Below are 21,643 nucleotides of genomic sequence, written 5' to 3' on the forward strand. Positions count from 1 at the left end.
CCTCCTTCATAATTAATCAGCATTGAACCGTGAAATGGTGCGCTGCATCAGGTGTGAGTTACAGCACAGCCTTTATACAGCTTCAGTGTGGGGTACATCCTTGTCCCATCACACATACAGTGACCTACTGGGGCCATCCTTCTGTTGCCACCGTGGAACCTCAAATAGCTGCTGTGAGGAAGGGTCTGACCTCCCAGAGAGCTCAGGCTGTACACGTCTGTAACCCTGAATGGCACAGGGATGCTCTGAGAGACAGCAGGATCCTGAGGGAGCAGCACAATGGCTGGAGAGCAGCTGGAAGGGGTTATTGGCATTCCATGCACTCTCTTGAGATGTCCTTTTTGTCTTCTCTCCTGCCCCAGGGCCGATGCAGGAGACAGTGAAGGATTTCTGGAGAATGATCTGGCAAGAAAACTCTGCGAGTGTTGTCATGGTCACCAACCTGGTGGAGGTGGGCAGGGTAAGGTGCCACTGCCAATGTGTGAAACCAGACCAGGGCTGGCTGTAACACAGAGCTGCTGCTCAGGAGAGCTCAGCAGCACAATGCCTTTTGCTTCCTGCAGGAAGGGAATTAATTCAGCCACTCTGGGTTTTGTTGTACTTATCTGCTTCCCTTCTAGCCTAATAAGGATGGTGTTCCTGCTGTAAGTCTGGGCTTTGGCACTGTTATACACATTTGTGCTAGCTCAGAGGCTGTCTCCTTCCTCAGTACAGAAGGAAAAATGTACTTCTGTAATAGTTATTCCTTGTCTGATGATTTGAATACACCTCTAAAAATCCAGAGGAGGGAGGATATGTGACTGGTGCTCCAGCTACCAAAAGACCTCTTTGCATGAGAGTCCAAACCTGGAGTTCCTGAGGTCACTGTTCCTGGGGGTTGAGGTTTCTGTGGATCCTGGGACCACCCAGCAGTGTTGGCCTCCTAAACAGCCACCAATTCCCTCTCCTGCACTGACCTGGAGCAGACATCCCTGTGTCAGCACAAGGCAATGCCCAAAGCCCATCATGGGGCCAAACAGGGATAAATCAAAAGGTGTGGGCTGGACCTCAGGAAATAAGAAGGCAGGATGTCTGGGGTGGCTTTTCCCAGCATGGTTTTTGTTTTAGAGATGTTCTCAGCCAGAAACCGGAGTTCTTAAAAAAATTTGTCCTGATGTTTGTCACTTTCCATTGCTTTGGTACTAAGAAAAATTTAAATTCTCATTTACTCAGAGCCATTAGTAATTCAGCTGCTTTGTGTTTGATTTCCCTTAGATCTCATGGTTGAATGCCAGCTGCTTCTGTTCATTTATTACTATTTATTCTATTTTACCTTCTACTGACACTTCAGTTCTGAATAAATGCCTCTGTGTAAAAGAAAAAAAAACCAAAACTCAAACAACAAAAAACCCACAACAAACCTCCATTAATCATATTTAATATTTATAAAACCCCTTTCAATTATGACTGGAACTGGAACATGAAGCCTGCTTTGCTGCAGCTAATTGCTTCAGGTTTAGGTATTGTTCCACTCTTCATGCTAGAGCATTTAATAACCTGATAGTCTTTGTTAGCCTAAATATCCCTTCTGGAGCTTCACAGCCTTGCTTTTATTTCTTTTTGGTGGTTTTGCACGTGGCTCCTAGAACTGGCCAAGCTGGGATACGTTTACCTGCTCAGGAGATTTCTCTCTTGAGCTTTAGCTGAAGCCTGTCACAGCTGGTAAAATGCCAAGTTTGTGTCCACATCTGATAAAGAAAGCTCAGAGTCAAACAAATTTAGTGTCTCAACATGTATCCCACAATCCCCATGAACTGAAATTCTTTGGCTAAACAGAGAGAGGTGAGAATTACAGGAGCAGTAGCAAAGATTTTTCTCAAAAGGGATGGTGGTGGTGACTGTCAGGTGTTCTGTACATCTGATATGGGCCAGACGTGTATGGAAATTCAAAGAAGATATAAAAAAATAAATCTAAATGCATCCTTTGCATTTGTATGGACAACAAAGGGAACATTAAAAGAGTCCTGCCTGTGGTTTCTATGTATGGTAAAGGAATTTTGATCTAATTTATACGGTTAATTTTGGCAACTCTGCACACCAGAAAAAACCCCAATTTTCATTGGCTCCGGCTTGAAAGAGGAGGAAAATGTAGGTCAGCTGTGACTCAAGTTGAACTAGTTCCTCTCAATATTTTCCTTCTGCCCCCAGGTGAAGTGTGTTCGGTACTGGCCAGATGACACCGAGGTCTATGGAGATATTAAAGTCACATTAATTGAGACAGAGCCACTGGCAGAGTATGTCATACGCACCTTCACTGTCCAAAAGGTAAGGAGGTCTTCAGGCAGCTGGGCTTGTGACACACTTCATTTGTGTTCAGGAACCCTGGGAAGCACATCCAGAATGCTCTTGGAGGTGGGAGCTGTGCTATTTGGACAGGCTTCACTTCAGCAAACTCAAATTTTTGACAGGGATTCCATTTTTGGACAAATGATTTTACAGGAACATCTTGATGCAGCTACGAAAGTAGAATCCACAGTGCATAAAGTTTAACTGCATCCAAAAGGCAGCAGATAGCTGATGGTATGCCAGGAATAATAACTGCCTTGTTTCACAGTGGCAAATGGCAGAGGAAAAAAGGTACCACTTAAGCTGATGCCAGATAGGGTCCCCTTTCATCAGAAATGAGAATATAATAAGAGCAAGAGTATAAAAACTACCCCCAAACCAGCAGGATTTGGAAGATTTTGTTACTTGTAATTAGAAATTGGAAGTCTAAGTGTCAGAGTATTCCAGGTCTGTCCAAATTACTTTCCAAACACTCAGTAAGTGGTTTTAAAGCCTTTCCAGAATTCTTGCTCAATGAACTTCAGTCACACTGGGAATATTGTTTCAGTTTTCTGATACATCAACTCCATATTTCATTAAATCATTGAAAAACTTGGTGAGAAATGCTAATGCCAAAATCTGACAAGCTAGAGGAGCTGCTGCTGGATTCCACCCACATTTCCTGTGCAATGAAACACAGCTGACCCAGGGTTGTGGGTTACCCTTTGCAGGGCAGATGAAGGTGTTATTTTCCAACAACATGATTTTAAAGATGTGTTGATACCAACAACTCGCTTTCTCTAGAAAAGATGGTTCTGGGTACCAACTCCTGCTCTTTTCACTGCCAGCAGCATCTTAAACTGAGAATTTTTGGCAGCAGGTAACAAAAAATCTGCTGTTACCTGGGGCATACCCACTCTTGGCATGTTCATTCCCCAGGCTCTTGCTTCAATGCCTCAAAGAGGATTTAAGAGTGAATTTGTGCTGGTTTATGGCTGTGGGTAAACACAGCCATGGAGTGCTAGGGCTGAGGTCACCCTGATGAGGTGGGTGTGAGCTCTGAGACCACAGGTTGGAACTGAAAACCTGCACCTACCTTCCCAGCCCTCAGGCGAGTGTTACCCACTGGGAGCTGGAATTTGGCTGGAAATGTTCTTTAGAGTGAAAAGCAGCTTGGGACACATTTCCATGCATAGCGAGAGCTCAGTGCTCGTTATCCCCCTGCACGAGGGAAGGCAGCAGGGAGCAGGATGTGCCGGCTGGAGTCTGATGGGAGAGAAATAGAGGCTGTGTTGTCTCCTCAGAAAGGCTACCATGAGATCCGGGAGATTCGGCAGTTCCACTTCACCAGCTGGCCGGACCACGGCGTGCCCTGCTACGCCACGGGGCTGCTGGGCTTCGTGCGCCAGGTCAAGTTCCTCAACCCCCCCGAGGCAGGACCCATCGTGGTGCACTGCAGGTAGGCCCGGAATAAACGTGCATCACCTGTCATGCCTAACTTTGTTTCGGTGATCCCTGTTGGAATCTATAAAGTTAGAGGGTTTTTAGGAAATGGTTTAAAAAAGTACAGGCTTCAGACTGAAGTTTTGTTGGCGTTGCAAATGCAGCAGAAATGTTTCTCAAGCAGTAGAGCGTACGTGACAAATAACAATAGGCCTCTGTAGAATTGGCTTATGGTTATTTAATGTATATCTTTATAACAAGGTTATTTAATGTATATCTTTAGAAGGTTAGCATGAATAGAGCTCTGTTCTCTGTCTCTTATGAACCAGTCTTTGTTTTAACTACCATTACGTGTGTTTTATAAGATTGGATAGAATGTTTGTCAATATGTGTTGTTCTATGTATGACTGGCTGAAATCTAGACTGAGATGGTTTTATGTCATCTTGTAATACTCTACTTTCCCTGACATTCCCTGTGGATCAGCGAGCTATTAACATCCTGTCTCCATTGTCTAACAATGTCCTGAGACTGATGTGCTGAAAATAAAAAAAAAAGCTCTTCACTGGTCTGGTTTGTCCAGTGTTGTCCATATCTGGACGTAACTGCCACGGCAAGTGGGTTCTTTTGTAAAACGTGAGTTCCTGACCCTTGCAATCCCCACCTGGTATCAATTAATTTCCTTGTTAAGCTCTAATCACAATGTATGATCTTTGCTAACTACATTTCTAACTTAACCCCTTGATTCATTTAAGCTCTTAATTAAAATATATCGTTTTCACTATTTTACTTGCATTCCTAGCTCAGCCCCTTGACTCATCACCTGGAAACAAACATTTTTCTTCCCTAAAGTGGCAGATCTGGAGCCAAGATGGCATGAGTTGGAGATGATGGGAGTAGGTCAGCATTGAAGGCCTCACCTGGTCTGGTGGAAGGTGTCCCTGCCCACAACAGGGGAGTTGAAACTACACCATCTTTAAGGTCCATTCCAACACAGACCATTCCATGATTTTATGGTTTTATGGTCTGAAATATTTGTCTGGCTGAGCCTGGCTGACAGCCCTTGGGCACCTTGGCTTCCTGAAAGCCCAGGAGTTGGGTGAGAATCTCAGATTAAAAACTTCCAGCTAGCAAAATTCCAGTGGCTTCCAGCTGGCAAATAAAAGGAGTTAAATTACTTCAAATTCTGCAAAACCAGAGTTTGGGTTTGTACTAGCAGCAGGGCTCTGGGCATGTGTGAGCTAAAGATGTGGCTTGAGCACAAGGCTAGAGAGCAGAGCTGGCTGTCCCAAAAATCTCACCCCTAATCCATTCCATCCACAAGGAATTGCCTCTAGTTCCCACTCTGTGTCTTGAGAAAGAGAGAAAAAATACATCCCACAACTACTTTAAAAAGGAAAATCAATTAAATCTCATCTTTTCTAAGCAGTTTTGGATTGGGTGGGTGTTTTGTTTTGTTGGATTTTTTTTTTTTTTTTTAAGCAAGCAGTGAGTCAGTTTTATAATCAAGTAAAGCTAAGCCTGAGGAGTTGGCAGAAGAGATTTCATTTACAGCTGAGGGCCTGAGTTTGCTGCTTTGGTGCCATGGTATGGGGCTGGCCCTGGAAGGTGTCTGAACCTGACTCATTGTCACCAAGAAAGCAAGGAGAGATTTTTCATCCTTCCCATTTTAATGAATAAATGCCATTTCCTCTACGTTATTTATCTGCTTTTGAATTTTAATGACTTGCTTTAAGTGGTAATTACCAAATTCTCCCCACTGATGCCTGGCTGGATAATATCACTGTTCGATATTTATGAAGTGCCAGGATCCTCTAAATATAGAACTGTTAAAACTATTTGTTAAAATTCTGAAAAGCTGAGAGATAAAGGGAGAGGAAATGCCACTTATTCATTAAAATTCTGCAAATGAAAAATATCTTCTCACTATTCAGCAGTTGATTAATCTGGTCCATTAATTTATGGTCATTCATATCTCCTTGCTTTCGGCTCTGGTGGAGTTTTCAGTGCAGCTGAAGTTTCCTTGGCTTGAGCAGAGTTCTGCTTCCTTCAGAGTAATGTGAAGAGACTTCTTCTCTCTCCATCCTTCACACCTTAGCAGCTTGGCTGATTTCCCAGAGGGGAAGGAGGACTCGATGACAACAGAGTTTTGCAGGAGATGGCCCCGTTCTCACAAGCAGTGGGGAGCTCTGAGCTGAAGGGTTCCAGCAGCCTCCAGCTCCTTTCTCTGAGATTTACAATCCATAACTTCATGGCTTCAAATTACCCTCCTCGGGATCCAAACTCCTCAGGATTCCAAAGGGAAAAAAAGTGTTTGAGGTAGAGGACTGAGCTCCTTGCATCATGCCCACGGGGGTAAATGTATGCATGCCTTCTAGAGAGTCCCAGGGAAGGAAATTTCTGGAATTGTGTCTGTTTGCAACCTGGAGGCTGCTCTCACCTGTGTGATGAGAGGTGTGCAGGTGACCTGACCTGTGAAATTTTAATGAGTATTTTTGCAATATTTTGTTGATGTTCAATAACACAAAGCTTTTGTTTCTGCTTCCCTTTCAAGAAGTACTATTTCCCCTCATTCTCTTAAATCCCACAACAGAAAAATGAATCCTGCAGGGATCAGGAGCAGCTCCCAGGAGGAGACAGCAGTGTGTGCTGCTGTTATTCTCTCCTCCACAGAGCCCTGCCTCTCCACAGCCCCTTGGTCACACAGATCCTCCTGTTTTTTATCTTTTGCAGTGCTGGGGCTGGGAGGACTGGGTGCTTTATTGCCATTGACATCATGCTGGACATGGCAGAGAACGAGGGCGTGGTGGATATATTCAACTGCGTGCGAGAGCTGCGCTCCCAGAGGGTCAATTTGGTGCAGACAGAGGTGGGTGCCAGCAGCTCTCCCTGCTCCAGTGATGCTTTCCTGTCAGCTTCCCTGCCCAGCAATTCATGAAGCCAACACTGGCTCGCTCTGTGCCTTGATTATGCAGAGCTTTTGGTGGCCAAACATGCCCAGATTTGCACTGAATCAATTCACTGGCGGCTACTCGGGGCCTCCAAGACAGGAGGGCAAACCTTGGAGTTGAGGTCTGTGCATTGCTGATTAATTTTATTCTCATAGTAGGAAAAAAAGAGCTCCTGAAGCCTCTCATGACTCATTCATAGGAACACTGCAGGCCCCAGTAGTACCTAGTGTGTATCAATTACAAGCTAAGCAAACAAGATGTCTTTGGCTCAAGCTTTGGGTGCTGATTAAGCAAGGTGCTCCATCACACAGTGTCTGGCAGCTGCACAGACTCCTGTGGAACTGTTATCCTGTTGCACAGGTTTTATGTGTGTCCCTTAACCCCTTCCCTTCCTGAGGGACACAACAGCCCCCCTGGAACAGACAGGGGCTGTTAACTTTGTTGGACTTCCCATATTTCATTTAGGGAAAGAGTTTTACCCAAAATACCCAGAACCCAGAAGAAACCTGTTAGTTCTGTACCGTTGTGCCAGAGGAAGCTAAATTGAATATTATCAAAAGTTTCTTCATTTAAAGGGTTGTCCAGCCCTGGCACAGCTGCCCAGAGCAGTGGTGGAGTCACCATCCCTGCAAGGATCTAACAGACATGCAGATGTGGCACTTGGGGATATGTTCAGTGGTGAATTTGGCAGTTCTGGGCTGTACTCAGTGATCTTAGAGGTCTTTTCCAGCCTACACAACTCTGTGATTCTCTGGTGTTGTTGGAGGTGGCCATTGCCTGTGGACAGAGAGGCTTTACACCCTGATCTCCTCCTCAGCCCGCCCCCATTTTGTCCCAACATTCCTGAGAGTGCCAATTCCCCATTTTCCTTGTAAATCCAAAATGAACACGTGAGACCTCACATTCAATGATGGCTGAAATATGCTCACAAAGCTGTCACACAGCACACTGTGTAATTTGTCTCCACGTGAAACAGAGCCAAATATGCATATTGGGCATGACTTAAGAAAAAACAAAGAGTGATATTTCATGATCTGTGTTAAAAATGTGCTTTCAATATTTCAGGAGCAGTATGTGTTTGTCCATGATGCCATTTTGGAGGCATGTCTCTGTGGCAACACAGCCATTCCAGTCTGTGAGTTCAGATCCATATATTACAACATCAGCAGACTGGATCCACAGACCAATTCCAGCCAGATAAAAGATGAGTTTCAGGTAATTTCATATGTCTCAGTCACTGCAGTTGGTGCATTGAAGGTGTTTAATCAATTTCTGTGTGTTTCTTTGTGATTTCCAGCAGAGCAAACAAGGGGGACACTGAGCCAAGGTCTGATTTCAGTTGATTTTTGTTGTTGTACTACTGGGTCAGGCAGAAATTTGTTTTTTTAACATGGACTATTCAGCCTTCAGCAAGGAAAAAATTGTCCCCATCACTCCAGTAGAGCAAGGGTACTAATTTTCACACATAATGTTGTACTTATTTTAATGAGTATTGTGTTGTTCATTTCCTTCCATAATTTATACAGAAACATTTATGCCTCAAGGTGCCTTATTATCCATTCTTGTGGCTCATATGGTGCTTCCAAGCTTTGACAATCAACTTGTTGACAACTTTCCATACAGGAGAGAGAGGGAGCTCAGTGAGCACTATTTTGGCTATTGCTAATTTTCAATTAAATGTGAATGAATCAGTTCACTGCAGATGTTTTGCCAGGTACCTGGTGATGAGACCCAAAATAATGGACAGCAGAACTCACAAGTGCTCCATTAGTGCTCTTTGCCCAGGACAAGCAACAAAATAGGGGCCCCTCCTTTGTTTCCTGTCCCTGTTGCTTATCCCACCCTGGTAAATGGGCTGGAGACACTCCAGCCATGGGCCCTGTGCAGTTGTTCCTCTCACAAAGTGGAGAATTCACCCAGAATTCTGAACACTGAACTGACTTTTCCAGTTTTATTCCCTATGAATCTATAATTCTTTACTGTGAGGGTGAGAGGCCCTGGCACAGGGTGCCCAGAGCAGCTGTGGCTGCCCCTGGATCCCTGGCAGTGCCCAAGGCCAGGCTGGACAGGGCTGGGAGCAGCCTGGGACAGTGGGAGGTGTCCCTGCCATGGCAGGGATAGAATAGAGGGGCTTTAAAATCTCTCCCAAACAAAAACATTCTGTGGATCTGTGATTTTGAGCCAACATCAATGTAGGGAAAAAACATGTGGGGAATTGCAGCAAGGCGAGTTTGACAGGAAAGAGAGAGACATCTACTATTTGTTGAGGCTACTCATAGTCAGAGTGAAAAGGTGGAGATTGCTTTAATTGCTTTTCCTCTCCCAGGAAAGTGTCTTTTGCAGCAAGAGAATGTCTTTTGGGATCCCCAGCCTGAGTCAGAGGCCTCTTTTCCTCCCTCTCTATGTACAGGGAGAACGTGTGTCTTTTATCTGAAGCCTTACAGGGAATCATCAGGGTTGGTACAGTGAGATAAAGAATGTGGATCCCAACTGATGGCAGCTCAATTAAAAAAAAGATCTGGTTCTATCAAGTGATAGCAGGCCTGTAAAAGTGTTTTTGGTTTGACATGGAGTCAGAGCCGAACTTCATCAAATGCTGTTTAAAAAAAACACTATTAAAAACTCAGCCACCGCTTGCTGGGTGTATTTTGTCATGATATGAGACAGGATTTGTCACCTCTGTGCTTGTTCTTTTGAGCTGCCAGGGGCTGGCAGCTCCTGTGGGAAGGAACTGCTCCACTGTGCTTTGCATAAGAGGTTCAGTGTCTGTCTTGCTGTAGGATCTATTTTTACAGGATTTTGGCTCAGAGCGTTCCTCAGCCCTGATTGTCTGGATTTAATGCAAAAGCTGCTATCTCTGCTGCAATCTTTAGCAACCAGTTGATATAACTATAGATCTGTGCTTGCAGTTTGTGGTATTTAGGTCCCACTGGCCCTGAGGAAAGGCTGGATGTATTTCTCATGTTCTACATGTTGTCTGGACACGCATAGCTCACTCTGGAGAGTTTTTGTAATTTGAATCAGTACAGGAACAAGGGAGGGAGGGGAGCAGCATAAAACAGGCAGGAGTAAATCACTAGCAAGTCACCTGCCTGATTATCTGCACTGTCAGAGATCTGAGATTTCATGTTGTTTCCCCAGCCAGACTCCCTGCTTTCCATCTCCAGGCAATGCAGAACCTGAATAATTTAGAGCAACTATATTATTTCAAGTTTTATACTTTGACACATTCTTTTATCTTGGATTGTTTGACCTTCCTCTTTTCTTCATTCATAACCTCTCTGTGGCAGAAGTCCAGCTCTCCATAAGTTTGGTTTTTTTTTTTTTTGTTTTATTGGCCCCTAAATATTTTGTATTCTTCTGGCTGCAGAGAGTTCACTGTAGGACTCCATGGGCTTTGCTCAGGAAGGGCAGATGCAAAAGTGGAAATACAATGACATCAGATAGCCATTGATCTACCACCACTTAAGCACTGGTGCTAAGATGCATTTACTTTGATTTCTGAGTTTTGATCCTTGCTGACCAACCTGGACTGGTTTGTCAGGAGGCCTCCACAATGGGGAACACAAAAGTAAAATAGATTTAAAGAAACATACTTTGTCAAGCTGTGGAAAAGGCAGATAACAGTCAAAGACTGACAGCAAGGCCCCAGAGATTAGGGATGACTATGTAAGTGAAGCATCCTATGTGTCACTTCAAAAGGAAAGTAGCAATCTAAGTAATATATAAAACAAATAGACTTTTCTGTTCAAGAAACCCTCAAAATGGCATTTTATCTGAGGTTTTTATAAGATAAGTCAGTAGTCTGAGGAATCACCAGAGGCTCTGAACACTCTGCTGGGTGTACAGGGTACAACTGCACAGGATCCACTTAAGAGGGGAAGGATTTGTGCTTCCACTCTAAGGATGGTGAAAAACAGGAGGAGGTTTCACTCCATCACCAGCTCAAAGCTGCATCTTATACCTGTGGCACCCATTTCCAACCTCTAGGAAAGAGCAGGAATGTTATCTAGCTGCTCTGTGGGTTTAGAGCTGGAAATGTTTGGGACGTGTATAATGCTTTCAGTTTATCCTGGAGCTAACAGTGTTTGGGAGAGTACCTCAGGACAATTTGCAAAACATAACGTGTTACAACAGCCACAAGCTCCTTAGTTCTTCTTCCTTTTTATCTCTGGGATGCCAAATGTTCTGAAGCTGAGTAACACAGAATCCCCAGGCAAGTGCAAAGGAGAGCAAAAACCAGGCCTTATTGCAAAAACCAGGCCTTTATTGCAAAAACCCGGCCTTTCTAAGCAGTTACCCCATAATCAGTTACATCCTATTTAAGCACAACAAATGTAATTCAACCAACCCTCATAAACCACAATGTGAGCACTTGATGGTTCTATAACTTGTTTTTCTACCTCTAATTCAGCTGAGTCACTTTCCCATAGCCCTTTGCTGCTTAGCTGAAGGCCTGAGCCATGAATTTATAAGGCTAACAAGGCCCTTATTTTATAAGTTTTTACCTATATGCAACAGCCAAAGCCCTGCTACTCTGAGTCCCTTTAAAACAAACATATTGTGCATATGGCAGCACTGGCACAACCAGAGCACACAGCCTCAGGCTGCACCAAGGGAAATACAGGTTGGAGATTGGGAAAAAAGTTTTTCATGGGATGAGTGAAAAAGTTCTGGAATGGCTGCCCAGGGAGGTGGTGTCCTGGGTGTGTTTAACAAAGCCTGGATGTTCTCAGGGCTTTAGCTGGTCACAGTGACCCTGAGATGTGTTAGAAAGTCTCTTTTCCCAGCCTGGTGGTCAAAGGAGTGAGAACTCTTCAGTTCTTGTTCTTAATTCTTTCTCTGGCCTGCCAAGGTCCATTCAGCAGGTCAGACAGAGGCACTCAGCCCACTCCTGGGGTGGTGTTATCTTTTTATACTAAAAACTACACGTACAATATTTACCATAACTTCCCAATAGCTATCACCTATGTTAGACAGTGAGTTTCTACCTTAAACCAATCTAAAAGTGCCAACATCACAGCAGAAGATGGAGGCCAAGAAGAAGAAGGAGAAAGGCTGGACACACCCAGATTCCTCCATCTTGCCCCAAGCCCCCATTCTAAAAAACAAAAAAAATCTATTTTTCACCCTGTGATAAATTCACTACCATTCTACTTAAACTCTTTTGACTTGTAATTCTTCATATAAACGTTGGTGATTGTTTTTCCATGGGTCAAGATCAAGGGCACAGGGGTCTTTGGGCTCTGTGCCAAGGTGTCTGAGCCCCCTGGGCAGGGGTTCCAGGGCAGCCAGAGGAATGTCCTGGGCTCCAACAGGACGTGGCACTGGGTGCCAGGGTATTATTGAGGGGTTGGGTGGGACTCAATGATCTTGGAGCTCTCTTCCAACCTGGTCATTCTGTGCCTCTCGGAGGTGGCCTGCAAGGCGCTCAGGCTGTTTGTGTCCTTGTTTCCCAGACGCTGAACATCGTGACGCCGCGGGTGCGGCCGGAGGACTGCAGCATCGGGCTGCTGCCGCGCAACCACGACAAGAACCGCTGCATGGACGTGCTGCCGCTGGACCGCTGCCTGCCCTTCCTCATCTCCGTGGACGGCGAGTCCAGCAACTACATCAATGCTGCACTCATGGATGTAAGCACTGCTCTGCACACCCAGCGCGGCCTGACATGGGATTATTCCCTCTCATGATGCTTGTCTGGTCTCGGGGCTTCTGCTGGTCAGAGTGACCCTGAGATGCATTAGAAAGTCTCTTTTCCCAGCCTGGTGGTCAAAGAGGGAGTCAGAACTCTTCAGTTCTCGTTCTCATGGTTGTTTATTGTTTCTTATCTATAAAATTCTCTCTCTGGCCTGCTGAGGTCCGTCCAGCGGGTCAGACAGAGGCACTCTGCCCATCCTTGGGGTGGTGTTATCTTTTTATACTAAAAACTATGTGTACAATATTTACCATAACTATCCAATACCTATCACCTATGTTAGACAGTGAGCTTCTACTCTAAACCAATCCAAAAGTGCCACCATCATAGCAGAAGATGGAGGCCAAGAAGAAGAAGGAGAAAGGCTGGACATGCCCAGGTCCCTCCATCTTGACCCCTGAACCCCCATTCTAAAAACCCCAAAAAATCTATTTTTCACCCCGTGACAGACTAACTATTATTCTACTTTGACTTTAGTGGCTTGCAGATCCTCATATAAGGTTGGTAATTTTTTCCATGGGTCATAATCAAAATCACAGCTGTCTTGGGCTCTGTGCCAGGGTCTCTGAACCCCCTGGCAGTGGTTTGGGCAATCCAGGACTGCCAGAGGGATGTCCTGAATTCTGACATTCTGGGAGAATGGATCTAAAGAAAAAAAAACTTATTTAGCTGTAATTTCTGAGTCTGGTATCACCAAACCAGGCAAAGCACATGAATTTTCTCTTTGTCACCAAAATATGTCCTCCAGAGTATGGTTATCCCAGGGAAGTGGTCACAGCACTAGCCTGGCAGAGTTCAAGAGGCTTTCAGACAAAACTTTTGGGCACTTTTGGGGATGGTGCTGTGCAGGGCCAGGAGTTGGGCTCCATGATCCTTGAGGGTCCATTCCAACCCAGAATTTTCTGTTACATGCTGTTATTCTGTGATCACACAGCCTAGTGCTGCACCACATCGATAGAAATTTTTTGGCAAAGGCATTCCTCAGAGTGCAGTCTGAGGCTGGATCACAGAAAGGCAGACGCACAAAAACATGGGGGAACAGCTCTCCCTATACATTGGTTTTGTATCCATTGGGAAGAGAAATGTTTGCCAGGTCAGCTGTTTGATAAGGATAATTTGCAGTGTGGAGCGAGTGATTGATATGATCTTGTGCAGTTAAGAATGTGGGAGTGCAGGGATCAAATGTGCAAAATATTTTCAGGCTAAAGGATGTGAGTTGAGCTGATGTGACTCTGTCCGAAGGCGTTTTCCCTCGCTTTGTTTATAGCCTGGAATCTCACAGCACGGGTCATTTGTGGAGGATGAATTATGTTGATGGCTTCTTTTTGCTGTGCTGCCTTTGGACACAGATGTCTTTAAAGCCACTAATTATTGCAGTTGGAGTATGTGTAAATATGATCCGGGGTGAAATGCCATCATTTTTTCCCTGGCAGCAGCAGGGTCTCTGTTTTTTAATTTTGTCTATTCTTCAATCTTTGGGAAACAGCAATACTGATGCATTTAAGATATTCAGTCAAACGGTCACAGAATTTATTTTAGATTTTTTCAGCAAGATTGTGATGTTTTCATTGCAAACATGCCTAAGGAAACTTGTTATTTTAAAGTGTGTTTAGTGGTTTTGCACATTTGCAGAAGCACAATCCAGTCTTTGGTTTCTTAGGGGTGGGAATGTTTATACATTTCAGCCCTTGTTACCTCAAATCACTTTGCAAATATTTGGATCCTTCCCCACAAAATTCCAGTGGATTAATTTTTTTAGTACAAAGCAATTTTTCACCTGTCATTGAAATTCAGCCACTGTGATGTTCTCTGGCTCTCTTTTATCTTTCCATAAAGGATTCAGGAACCTTTGGGGACAAAAATAATCACAGGGGAACAGCCAGAATCCTACATTTTCATGGCTGTTCTTGCTGAGGTGTGAAGTCTTGTACTGAGCAGGGACTTTCAGAGGACAACCTCCATCCATCCCATATTGCCCTGAAAGGAGCAAAACTGTCGCTCACCCTCCCCTAAAACAATGGAACATAATCCCTAAAAATGAGACTTAAGTCACATCATGAGTCAAGTCATGAAGAAGGGATGATAGATTTGTGTTTAACCCATGGGCTTTGGAGAAAAAACATGAATTTACGTGTCCCTAGCATCATAATTTCCCCATAATCCCACACATGTTCTCTTGCATGAGTAATTCACATCTCTGTGTCACATTCTCTCTGAAATAGGACAGTGAACCTGGTTCCTCACCTGTAGCAAGGAGCTGGGCAGGGTTTCTTTTTCTCCTAAAGGCAAACCCCACAAGCACATGAGACCTTCAGCCACAAGTTAAGCTAGATTTGCTACTGACACACCATTAAAAACCACATCAGGAACATTCTGGTGTTTAATTAAGAGATAAACCTCAGTATTTTATTTGCCACTCTGCTGCCGCCACTGGTCTGGTATTTCACAACTTTTGACCCATTCTGGTGTTTCTAGATGCGGAATGCAGAGTGGGGAAAAAGACAAAAATCTGTTCTAAATGAAAGTTTCCCAATAAATAATTTTGTTTTCCTTCTCTGTACATCACTTCCCATCACCCTCCTCACACGTGCACACTCAGAAACCCCTTTTCCCCAGCATGGCCCAGCACTTCCACCCACATCTTCCTCACACAGAGGAGAAAAGGCAAACCCCACAAAGAGCAGCTTAACACTTCAGAATTTTATTATTTATTATTGAATTTATTATCTTCACTTTAAATCCAACACTTTATTCTGCTGGAGGGTTTTTTTGTGAGTTTTTGGTTTTTTTTTACCCCAGAATTAGCATGCCTTTTGATTCAAGTCTGCTTCACAGATGTACAGCACAAAGGACTGTGCAGTTTCCAGGCTCGTTTAAGCCCTGCCTGCCGTGGTTGGGAAGCGATAAAGTTTTCAGCTTGTTGCCTTTCATCCCAAACATTCATTAACTCAGCCCTGCAGAGGTTGGGAGCACAGCTCCACCCCCTCGTGCTTAGGGAGGCTGAGGTCAGGGGGCCTTTTTGAGGTGAAAGAATAACAGCAGAAATTAAATGCCAATGTCACAAGCTCTGAATGTGCCCCATAAAGGATGGCTGGGATCCAAACGTGCCACCTCTGTCACACTGCACCCCCAGGCAGCCCCAGCAGACGGGGCTAATCCCTTCTGGAGCTCCCCGAGGCCACTGCAGCACAAAGGAGAACATTTGCTTCCAGCTGTTTTCCTTCCAATTATTAATATTACTGATAGTCGTAGTCGTAGTAGTAATAGTAGAATTAGCATTATTTGCTGAGTCTCAAAATATAAATAATTGATTTGGGTAATCTCTGCTCTTGTGACACTTCTTTAATGAAATGTCTTTATTGGGAGCAAAAGAATCCCATTACGAGGCGTTCATTCATTGCGGGCCGATAACAAGGAGCAGGAGATGTGATTTGTATAATCTGGTTAAATGGCTCACACTGCCTCCCCACAGCCTCCCGGGTATAATATTCCTTTGAATAAAAGTTGATTGATTTTTTTTAATTTTTTTTAAACTAATCTTACTCTTTTGTTAGAGCCACAAGCAGCCTGCTGCCTTCATTGTCACCCAGCACCCTTTGCCCAACACCATCACAGACTTCTGGAGGCTGGTGTTTGATTACAACTGCTCCTCCGTGGTGATGCTCAACGAGATGGATGCAGCACAGGTCAGTGGCTCCTCATTCCTGGCTCTTCCTTCACTCCCTTCTCAAGTCCAGGGGGTTTGCAGAGAGTCCCTGCTGCCATTTTATTGGGGTGGATGCCTTCCCACCCGAGTATATAAATGAGGGGGAGCTGAAAAGTAATAGGTGATGTTTTGGGGTTTCAGTGGAGAATAAGTCCATATGCCTGGCTCTTTGTAAGCTAATTCTTATTGCAATCAATAGGGATCATAGAAGAATTTGGATGGGAAGGGACCCAAAAGACCATGACACTTCAACCCCCTGCCATGGCAGGGACACCTTCCACTATCCCAGGTTGCTCCAAACCCGATCCAACCTGGCCTTGGACACTTCCAGGGATCCAAGGACAGCCACAGCTTCTCTCTGAACCTGTCCCAGGGCCTCACCATCCTCACAGGGAGGAATTTCTTCCTGATATCCCATCTAATCTGCCCTTCTTCAGCTTAATGCTGTTCCCCTTTTTCCTATCACTCCACACCCTTCTGAGTTGGAGTATGTGTAAATATGATCCAGGGTGAAATGCCATCATTTTTTCCCTGGCAGCAGCAGGGTCTCTGTTTTTTAATTTTGTCTATTCTTCAATCTTTGGGAAAGAGCAATACTGTTGCATTTAAGATATTCAGTCAAACGGTCACAGAATTTATTTTAGATTTTTTCAGCAAGATTGTGATGTTTTCATTGCAAACATGCCTAAGGAAACTTGTTATTTTAAAGTGTGTTTAGTGGTTTTGCACATTTGCAGAAGCACAATCCAGTCTTTGGAACCTTCTGAGAAGTTCCCCTCCAGCTTTCCTGTAAGCCCCTTTTATGTACTGGAAAATTGCTATAAAGTCTCCCCATTTATTATATAAATACTTTGATATAAAAATATGGAAAATATAGTTAAAAGTATCAACAAGTTTTATATGCATACTTTATATATTACAGAATTACTTTGTGTTTGCAGGCCAACATTTCCCTCCCAAACCCACTTTCTCCCCTTTCATATTTTGTCTGTGTTTGATTCAGGAAAATGCTCCCTACCACAGCCCCAGGGTGCTTCATGTTTGCCTTTTTCACATGGCATTTCCAGAAGAATAAAACCAAGAGAGCTGAAATAATTTGAAGGATCTTTCCCCTGAGATTTCCAGTATGATTCTGTAATACTGAGAAATGTGCTTTGCACAGTTTGAGGATAATCTAGTCCTTTTATCTCTTTTTCTTTTCCTTTTTAATGTCTAAGCTGGGTTTTGGCTACTGGACACAGCACTATTTTCAGCATTTGAGCTTGCCAGGAAGGAGCTTTTGCCATTCCTCCTGCCCTGGTGTTTCCAACCACCTTGCTGATGGGTGGCAGAGGAGAACAGCTTTCAAAAAGGTGTAATCATGCAATTTGTGTGGAGAGTTACATTTGGCATGGCTAATTCACCCATTACAGCCCTTGTTCAATGAGAGGAGAGGAGTGTTGAGTTGGTACTTCATGGATTCATTTTTCATTTGTCTCTTCCATTTGTCTTACCACACTTGCAGGCAGTGAATTGTTGGTCTCTTTTTTGGATGGTGATGGAGAATCCAATCACCCCAGCCCTTAAGGGGGTGTCCCATTGGGGGAGCTTAGTGGGATCCCATTCCAGCCCCAGTGACAGCTCTGATCAGCAGTGGGCTCTCCTGTGCCCTGCAGGGTCCCACCGCTCAGTGAGGAACCAGAGGTTCTCAGCATCTTCTCTTTTCCTCTTCCATCTCTTTGATTCTGCATCTTGGTACTAAATACAGAGACAAATTTCACCTTTTTTTCTTCAAAGCACAACCCAGCTTTTTCTGGAAATGACACACTTTCTCACACTCACTTCTGGGAAAACACAAACCTTTCAGCCCCAGCCAGCATTATTCTTGTGACTATCTTTCACAAAGCTTAGATTTTCTTTTTTTTCCTAGCAAAGTTTTGCTGCTCTGATGTAGTCTGTAGGCACAGAAAAGGGGATTTGGCAGTGCATGAATTCACTTTGACAGTTTCTGTAGCACGATGTCACCTCCCTCAGGAGTGCAGCCAATGCTAGAACACCCAGGTGGCACTGGAAGTTAAGGAGGATTTTAAAGTTTGTGTTTTATGAGCTACCAGGACACCGTGAGACAGTTTGACATCACAGAATCATTTGGGGTGGAAAAGACCTCTTAGATTATTAAATCCAACTGTTACCTCAGCCCTGCCAAGGCCACCACTAACCCATGCCCCCAAGTGCCACATCTACACATCTTTTAAATCCCTCCAGGGATGGTCACTCCACCACTGCTCTGGGCAGCTGTTCCATTGCTTGACCATCCTTTCTGTGAAGAAGTTTTCCCTAATATCCACTCTAAGCTTCCCCTGGCACAGTTTGAAGCTGTTTCCTCTCACTCTGTCCCTTGTTCCTTGGGAACAGAGCCCACACTCAGGGATTTGTGCAGAGTGAGAGGGTTTTCCCCCCAATCCTCCTTTTCTCCAGGCTGAGCCCCTTTCCCACCTCCATCATCTGCTCCTGGGGGCTCCAGACCCTTCCCCAGCTCTGCTGCCCTTCAGACCATGCACAACCATTGTGAGATTGAATGGCTTCAAGCCCATCAATCCAGATCTCTGTGCAGGTCCTCCCTACCCTCCAGCAGATCATCAGATCCATTGTGGAGAGGAGAAGAGAACTTGGCACTGTCCTTGCATCACAACATTGTCATTCCCTGTCTGTTCATCAGTGCCTGATGCCAGGCTGTGCCCTGAGTACAGGGAAAAGGCAAATAAACCTTTGTGGAGGTCAGAGCACACACACTACACTGCAGTGTTCAGCAGTTATACACCTGTGTGTTTGGAGGGGTGGCCATTCACAGACCTGCTCTGGAAGAAGCAAATTTTCCATCCTAAGGAAAGATTTCATTTTTTTTTCTGCTTTCCACTGCACCTTGAGGTTGTTTGCCAAAGCTCAGCTCGGCTCACATCTCCCTGCCTGAGGGACAGATGCTTTGAGAGGAGATCACTAGGCAGCTTGAAAGTCTGAAGGAAGAGTAAAGAAACCCTTCAAAGGACTTGCTTGTGTGGTCTTGGCTGGCTTGTTTAATCTTGAAAAACTAACAAGGGCAAAGATGCATAAGATTGTGTGAATATCCCACCCAATTTCAATCCTATATGATCAAAGGAAGAACAGGAGTGCAGAATTAATGCAGCCACATGCACACACTCCACGTTGTTGCTGGCAGTGATTGAACTTGAAAAGCTGGAGATCAAGTTCAAATGAGCATCTGGGGGTTTCAAAACTTGTACAAAATTACACTTGAAAATAGGAAGGAAAAAAAAAAAAAGGCACAAAGAAATACAGTCTTAGCAGAAACTGCTAATGAGATCTCATGCAAAATATTTTTGCGCCATGATCTATTTCCAGCTGGATTTTAAATTCTTAGATTGTCATTTGTGTGCACAGGGTGGGTTTTGTCCTTTCAACTCAGTAATATCAGCACAAGAAAAAGACTCCCAGCCTGCTTCACAAACTTCAGAGGTGCAGTTGTGGTTCACCCTGAAACCAGAGCAGCTCTTGTGCTCTCAGAACAAACTCACTTTCCTTCTCCTGCTCACTGGTAGAGCCAGAAAATGAAAAAGTTCATCTTACAGAAAAAAAAGGAATTTCAGTTTGTTTGAATTAAGATTAATTTTCTTGGTGCCTGTACTGTTTCCTCTTTTTTACCAGATCTCTATGGTTCCTATTAAATTTATCTACAGATGCTAATCTTTCAATGTCCCTGTTAAATCTCTGCCTTTACAGAAGCTTCATTTGTAAGCCACCTTTCTGCACCTCTACACTCAGAATCCAATCACTTCCAAACTCTGTTCATACAAAAATAAAGAGGAAGAAAATTCCAGACCCTAAAATATATTTCTTTTTTCCTTCATATTCAGAATATAAAATGTTTTACTAAGCTAGAATGAGGTCTTGTCTGAACAAAGCCACAATAGACAAATTGGTGATGGATTTTGAGCTGGTTATAGATCCAAAAGAAATTACTGGATATGTTAATAATTAAGATTTCTATTTAGTTTTGTGGTTTTTTTTTCCTAGCTCTGCATGCAGTACTGGCCAGAGAAGACATCCTGTTGTTATGGCCCAATCCAGGTGGAGTTTGTTTCAGCAGATATTGATGAAGATATCATCAACAGGATATTCCGGATTTGCAACATGGCCAGGGTAAGACAGGAGAAATACTACATTCCCTAGTTATTCTCAAAAACACATTTTGGCTCAAGGAAGAGGCAGAGCCAAGACTTGGGGTTTAGAGATGCAGAATATCTCACCTAGGAATGAAATTCCATTGCAGCTACTTCCTTTAATTAACATTTAATCAGCCTGCATTGCTAAAGGACTCTTGGCTGAAGGCAGCGAGTGAGTGGATGATACGAGCTGAAAATCTGTATTTAAATGGTGAGCATTTTTCTGTGTGTATTTGAGAACAATTCATCACTTAGTAGCCAATATAAAGCCATCAGTATTGCAGGAAATAAACTGGGATGGTGTCAGCAGCTCTCCATCTGTCAGCTCCCAGGCAGCATCTCTGAAGACAGATGCAATGTTTACTGGCTAGACTGGGATTCCCAACTGCCACTGCTTTCCCTATAAATAAGCAACTGCCATTTCTGTGAGCAGCTCTTTGTCTGTGTCCCTCAGCCCCAGGACAGCTGAAATGATAGAAACAAAGTTTATCTGCACACTGAGCCTTGGCAATCCAGCTTCAGGGCTGCAGGAAAGGGCTTCAGCAGAGGATTTTTCTCTCATTAGTCGTTTCCCAGATTGATTATGTTTCCTTTGTTGTTCCTCTTTCATTTTTTTTCTTGTCAGAAATGGAAGCAGGCTCTGCAAATTGTATTTCCATGCAGTGTAACCCATCAGTGTCTGCATGGTCAGAGCCTGTGCGGCCGTTCAGGTGTGGCACTGCAGAGGGAACCTTGTGCTCCAGCACAGAAACTGATAAACTGGTTGGATATCAGACACCTTCCTGTGTCCCAGGGGGGTGATAAAGCTGGTCAGAGCAAGGCTCTGTGGCTCTCGGATGGAGCTGGCCCATGGATGCAGGGCTGCAGGGCGGGAGCTGTGCACTCACAGCTCTCTGCACTCATCCATGTCCAACACCGCGGCCACTGCCAGCAAATTTGTGAGGATCCTTTCCCTCCTCAACCCCCAGAGAATTTCTGAGGGCTGCCTCTACTTCTTATGGCACAGCACAGAATTTATTGTATTTGACTTGTTTGTGCAGTTTGATGAAATTTGATTCTGGAAGCCAAACAAAGCTCCCATGCACTTGGTGTCTGCTTGGCTCTGTAACAATTGTTATCCAGGTTAGAGAAAAGGCCTTGTTTCTGCACTCTACCTGTCACCCTGTTTTTTAAAGTTCTTCTAAGCCTTCTGATGTTTACATTCTTGTAATGAACTTTCTCATGCACTTCATGTAAATAACTTATTGTTTTGCATTATTTTATGGAAAAGGAGAAATTTAATAGACTGTTAGTTTGTCATTGAAGAGGTGGCACTGTCATCCTCCAATCCGCTGTCATTTTTAGAAA

The 21,643-nt window shown here is 44.1% G+C and overlaps 1 protein-coding gene across 5 annotated transcripts in view; it reads left to right on the top strand.

Moving 5' to 3' along the window:
* The window catches only part of PTPRT (protein tyrosine phosphatase receptor type T), a 493,222-nt gene that overhangs the window by 461,787 nt on the left and 9,792 nt on the right, over positions 1-21,643 (top strand). For all 5 annotated transcript variants that reach the window (XM_063172177.1, XM_063172179.1, XM_063172180.1 and 2 more), the window contains 8 exons: positions 363-460; positions 2,188-2,304; positions 3,609-3,763; positions 6,479-6,614; positions 7,762-7,911; positions 12,156-12,329; positions 15,946-16,077; positions 20,148-20,273. In XM_063172177.1, the coding sequence (XP_063028247.1) occupies positions 363-460; positions 2,188-2,304; positions 3,609-3,763; positions 6,479-6,614; positions 7,762-7,911; positions 12,156-12,329; positions 15,946-16,077; positions 20,148-20,273 (1,088 nt within the window). The remainder of the gene's footprint in view (positions 1-362; positions 461-2,187; positions 2,305-3,608; positions 3,764-6,478; positions 6,615-7,761; positions 7,912-12,155; positions 12,330-15,945; positions 16,078-20,147; positions 20,274-21,643) is intronic.

The sequence above is a fragment of the Melospiza melodia genome, chromosome 19 (genome assembly GCF_035770615.1).
Source record: "Melospiza melodia melodia isolate bMelMel2 chromosome 19, bMelMel2.pri, whole genome shotgun sequence".
Taxonomy (NCBI): domain Eukaryota; kingdom Metazoa; phylum Chordata; class Aves; order Passeriformes; family Passerellidae; genus Melospiza; species Melospiza melodia.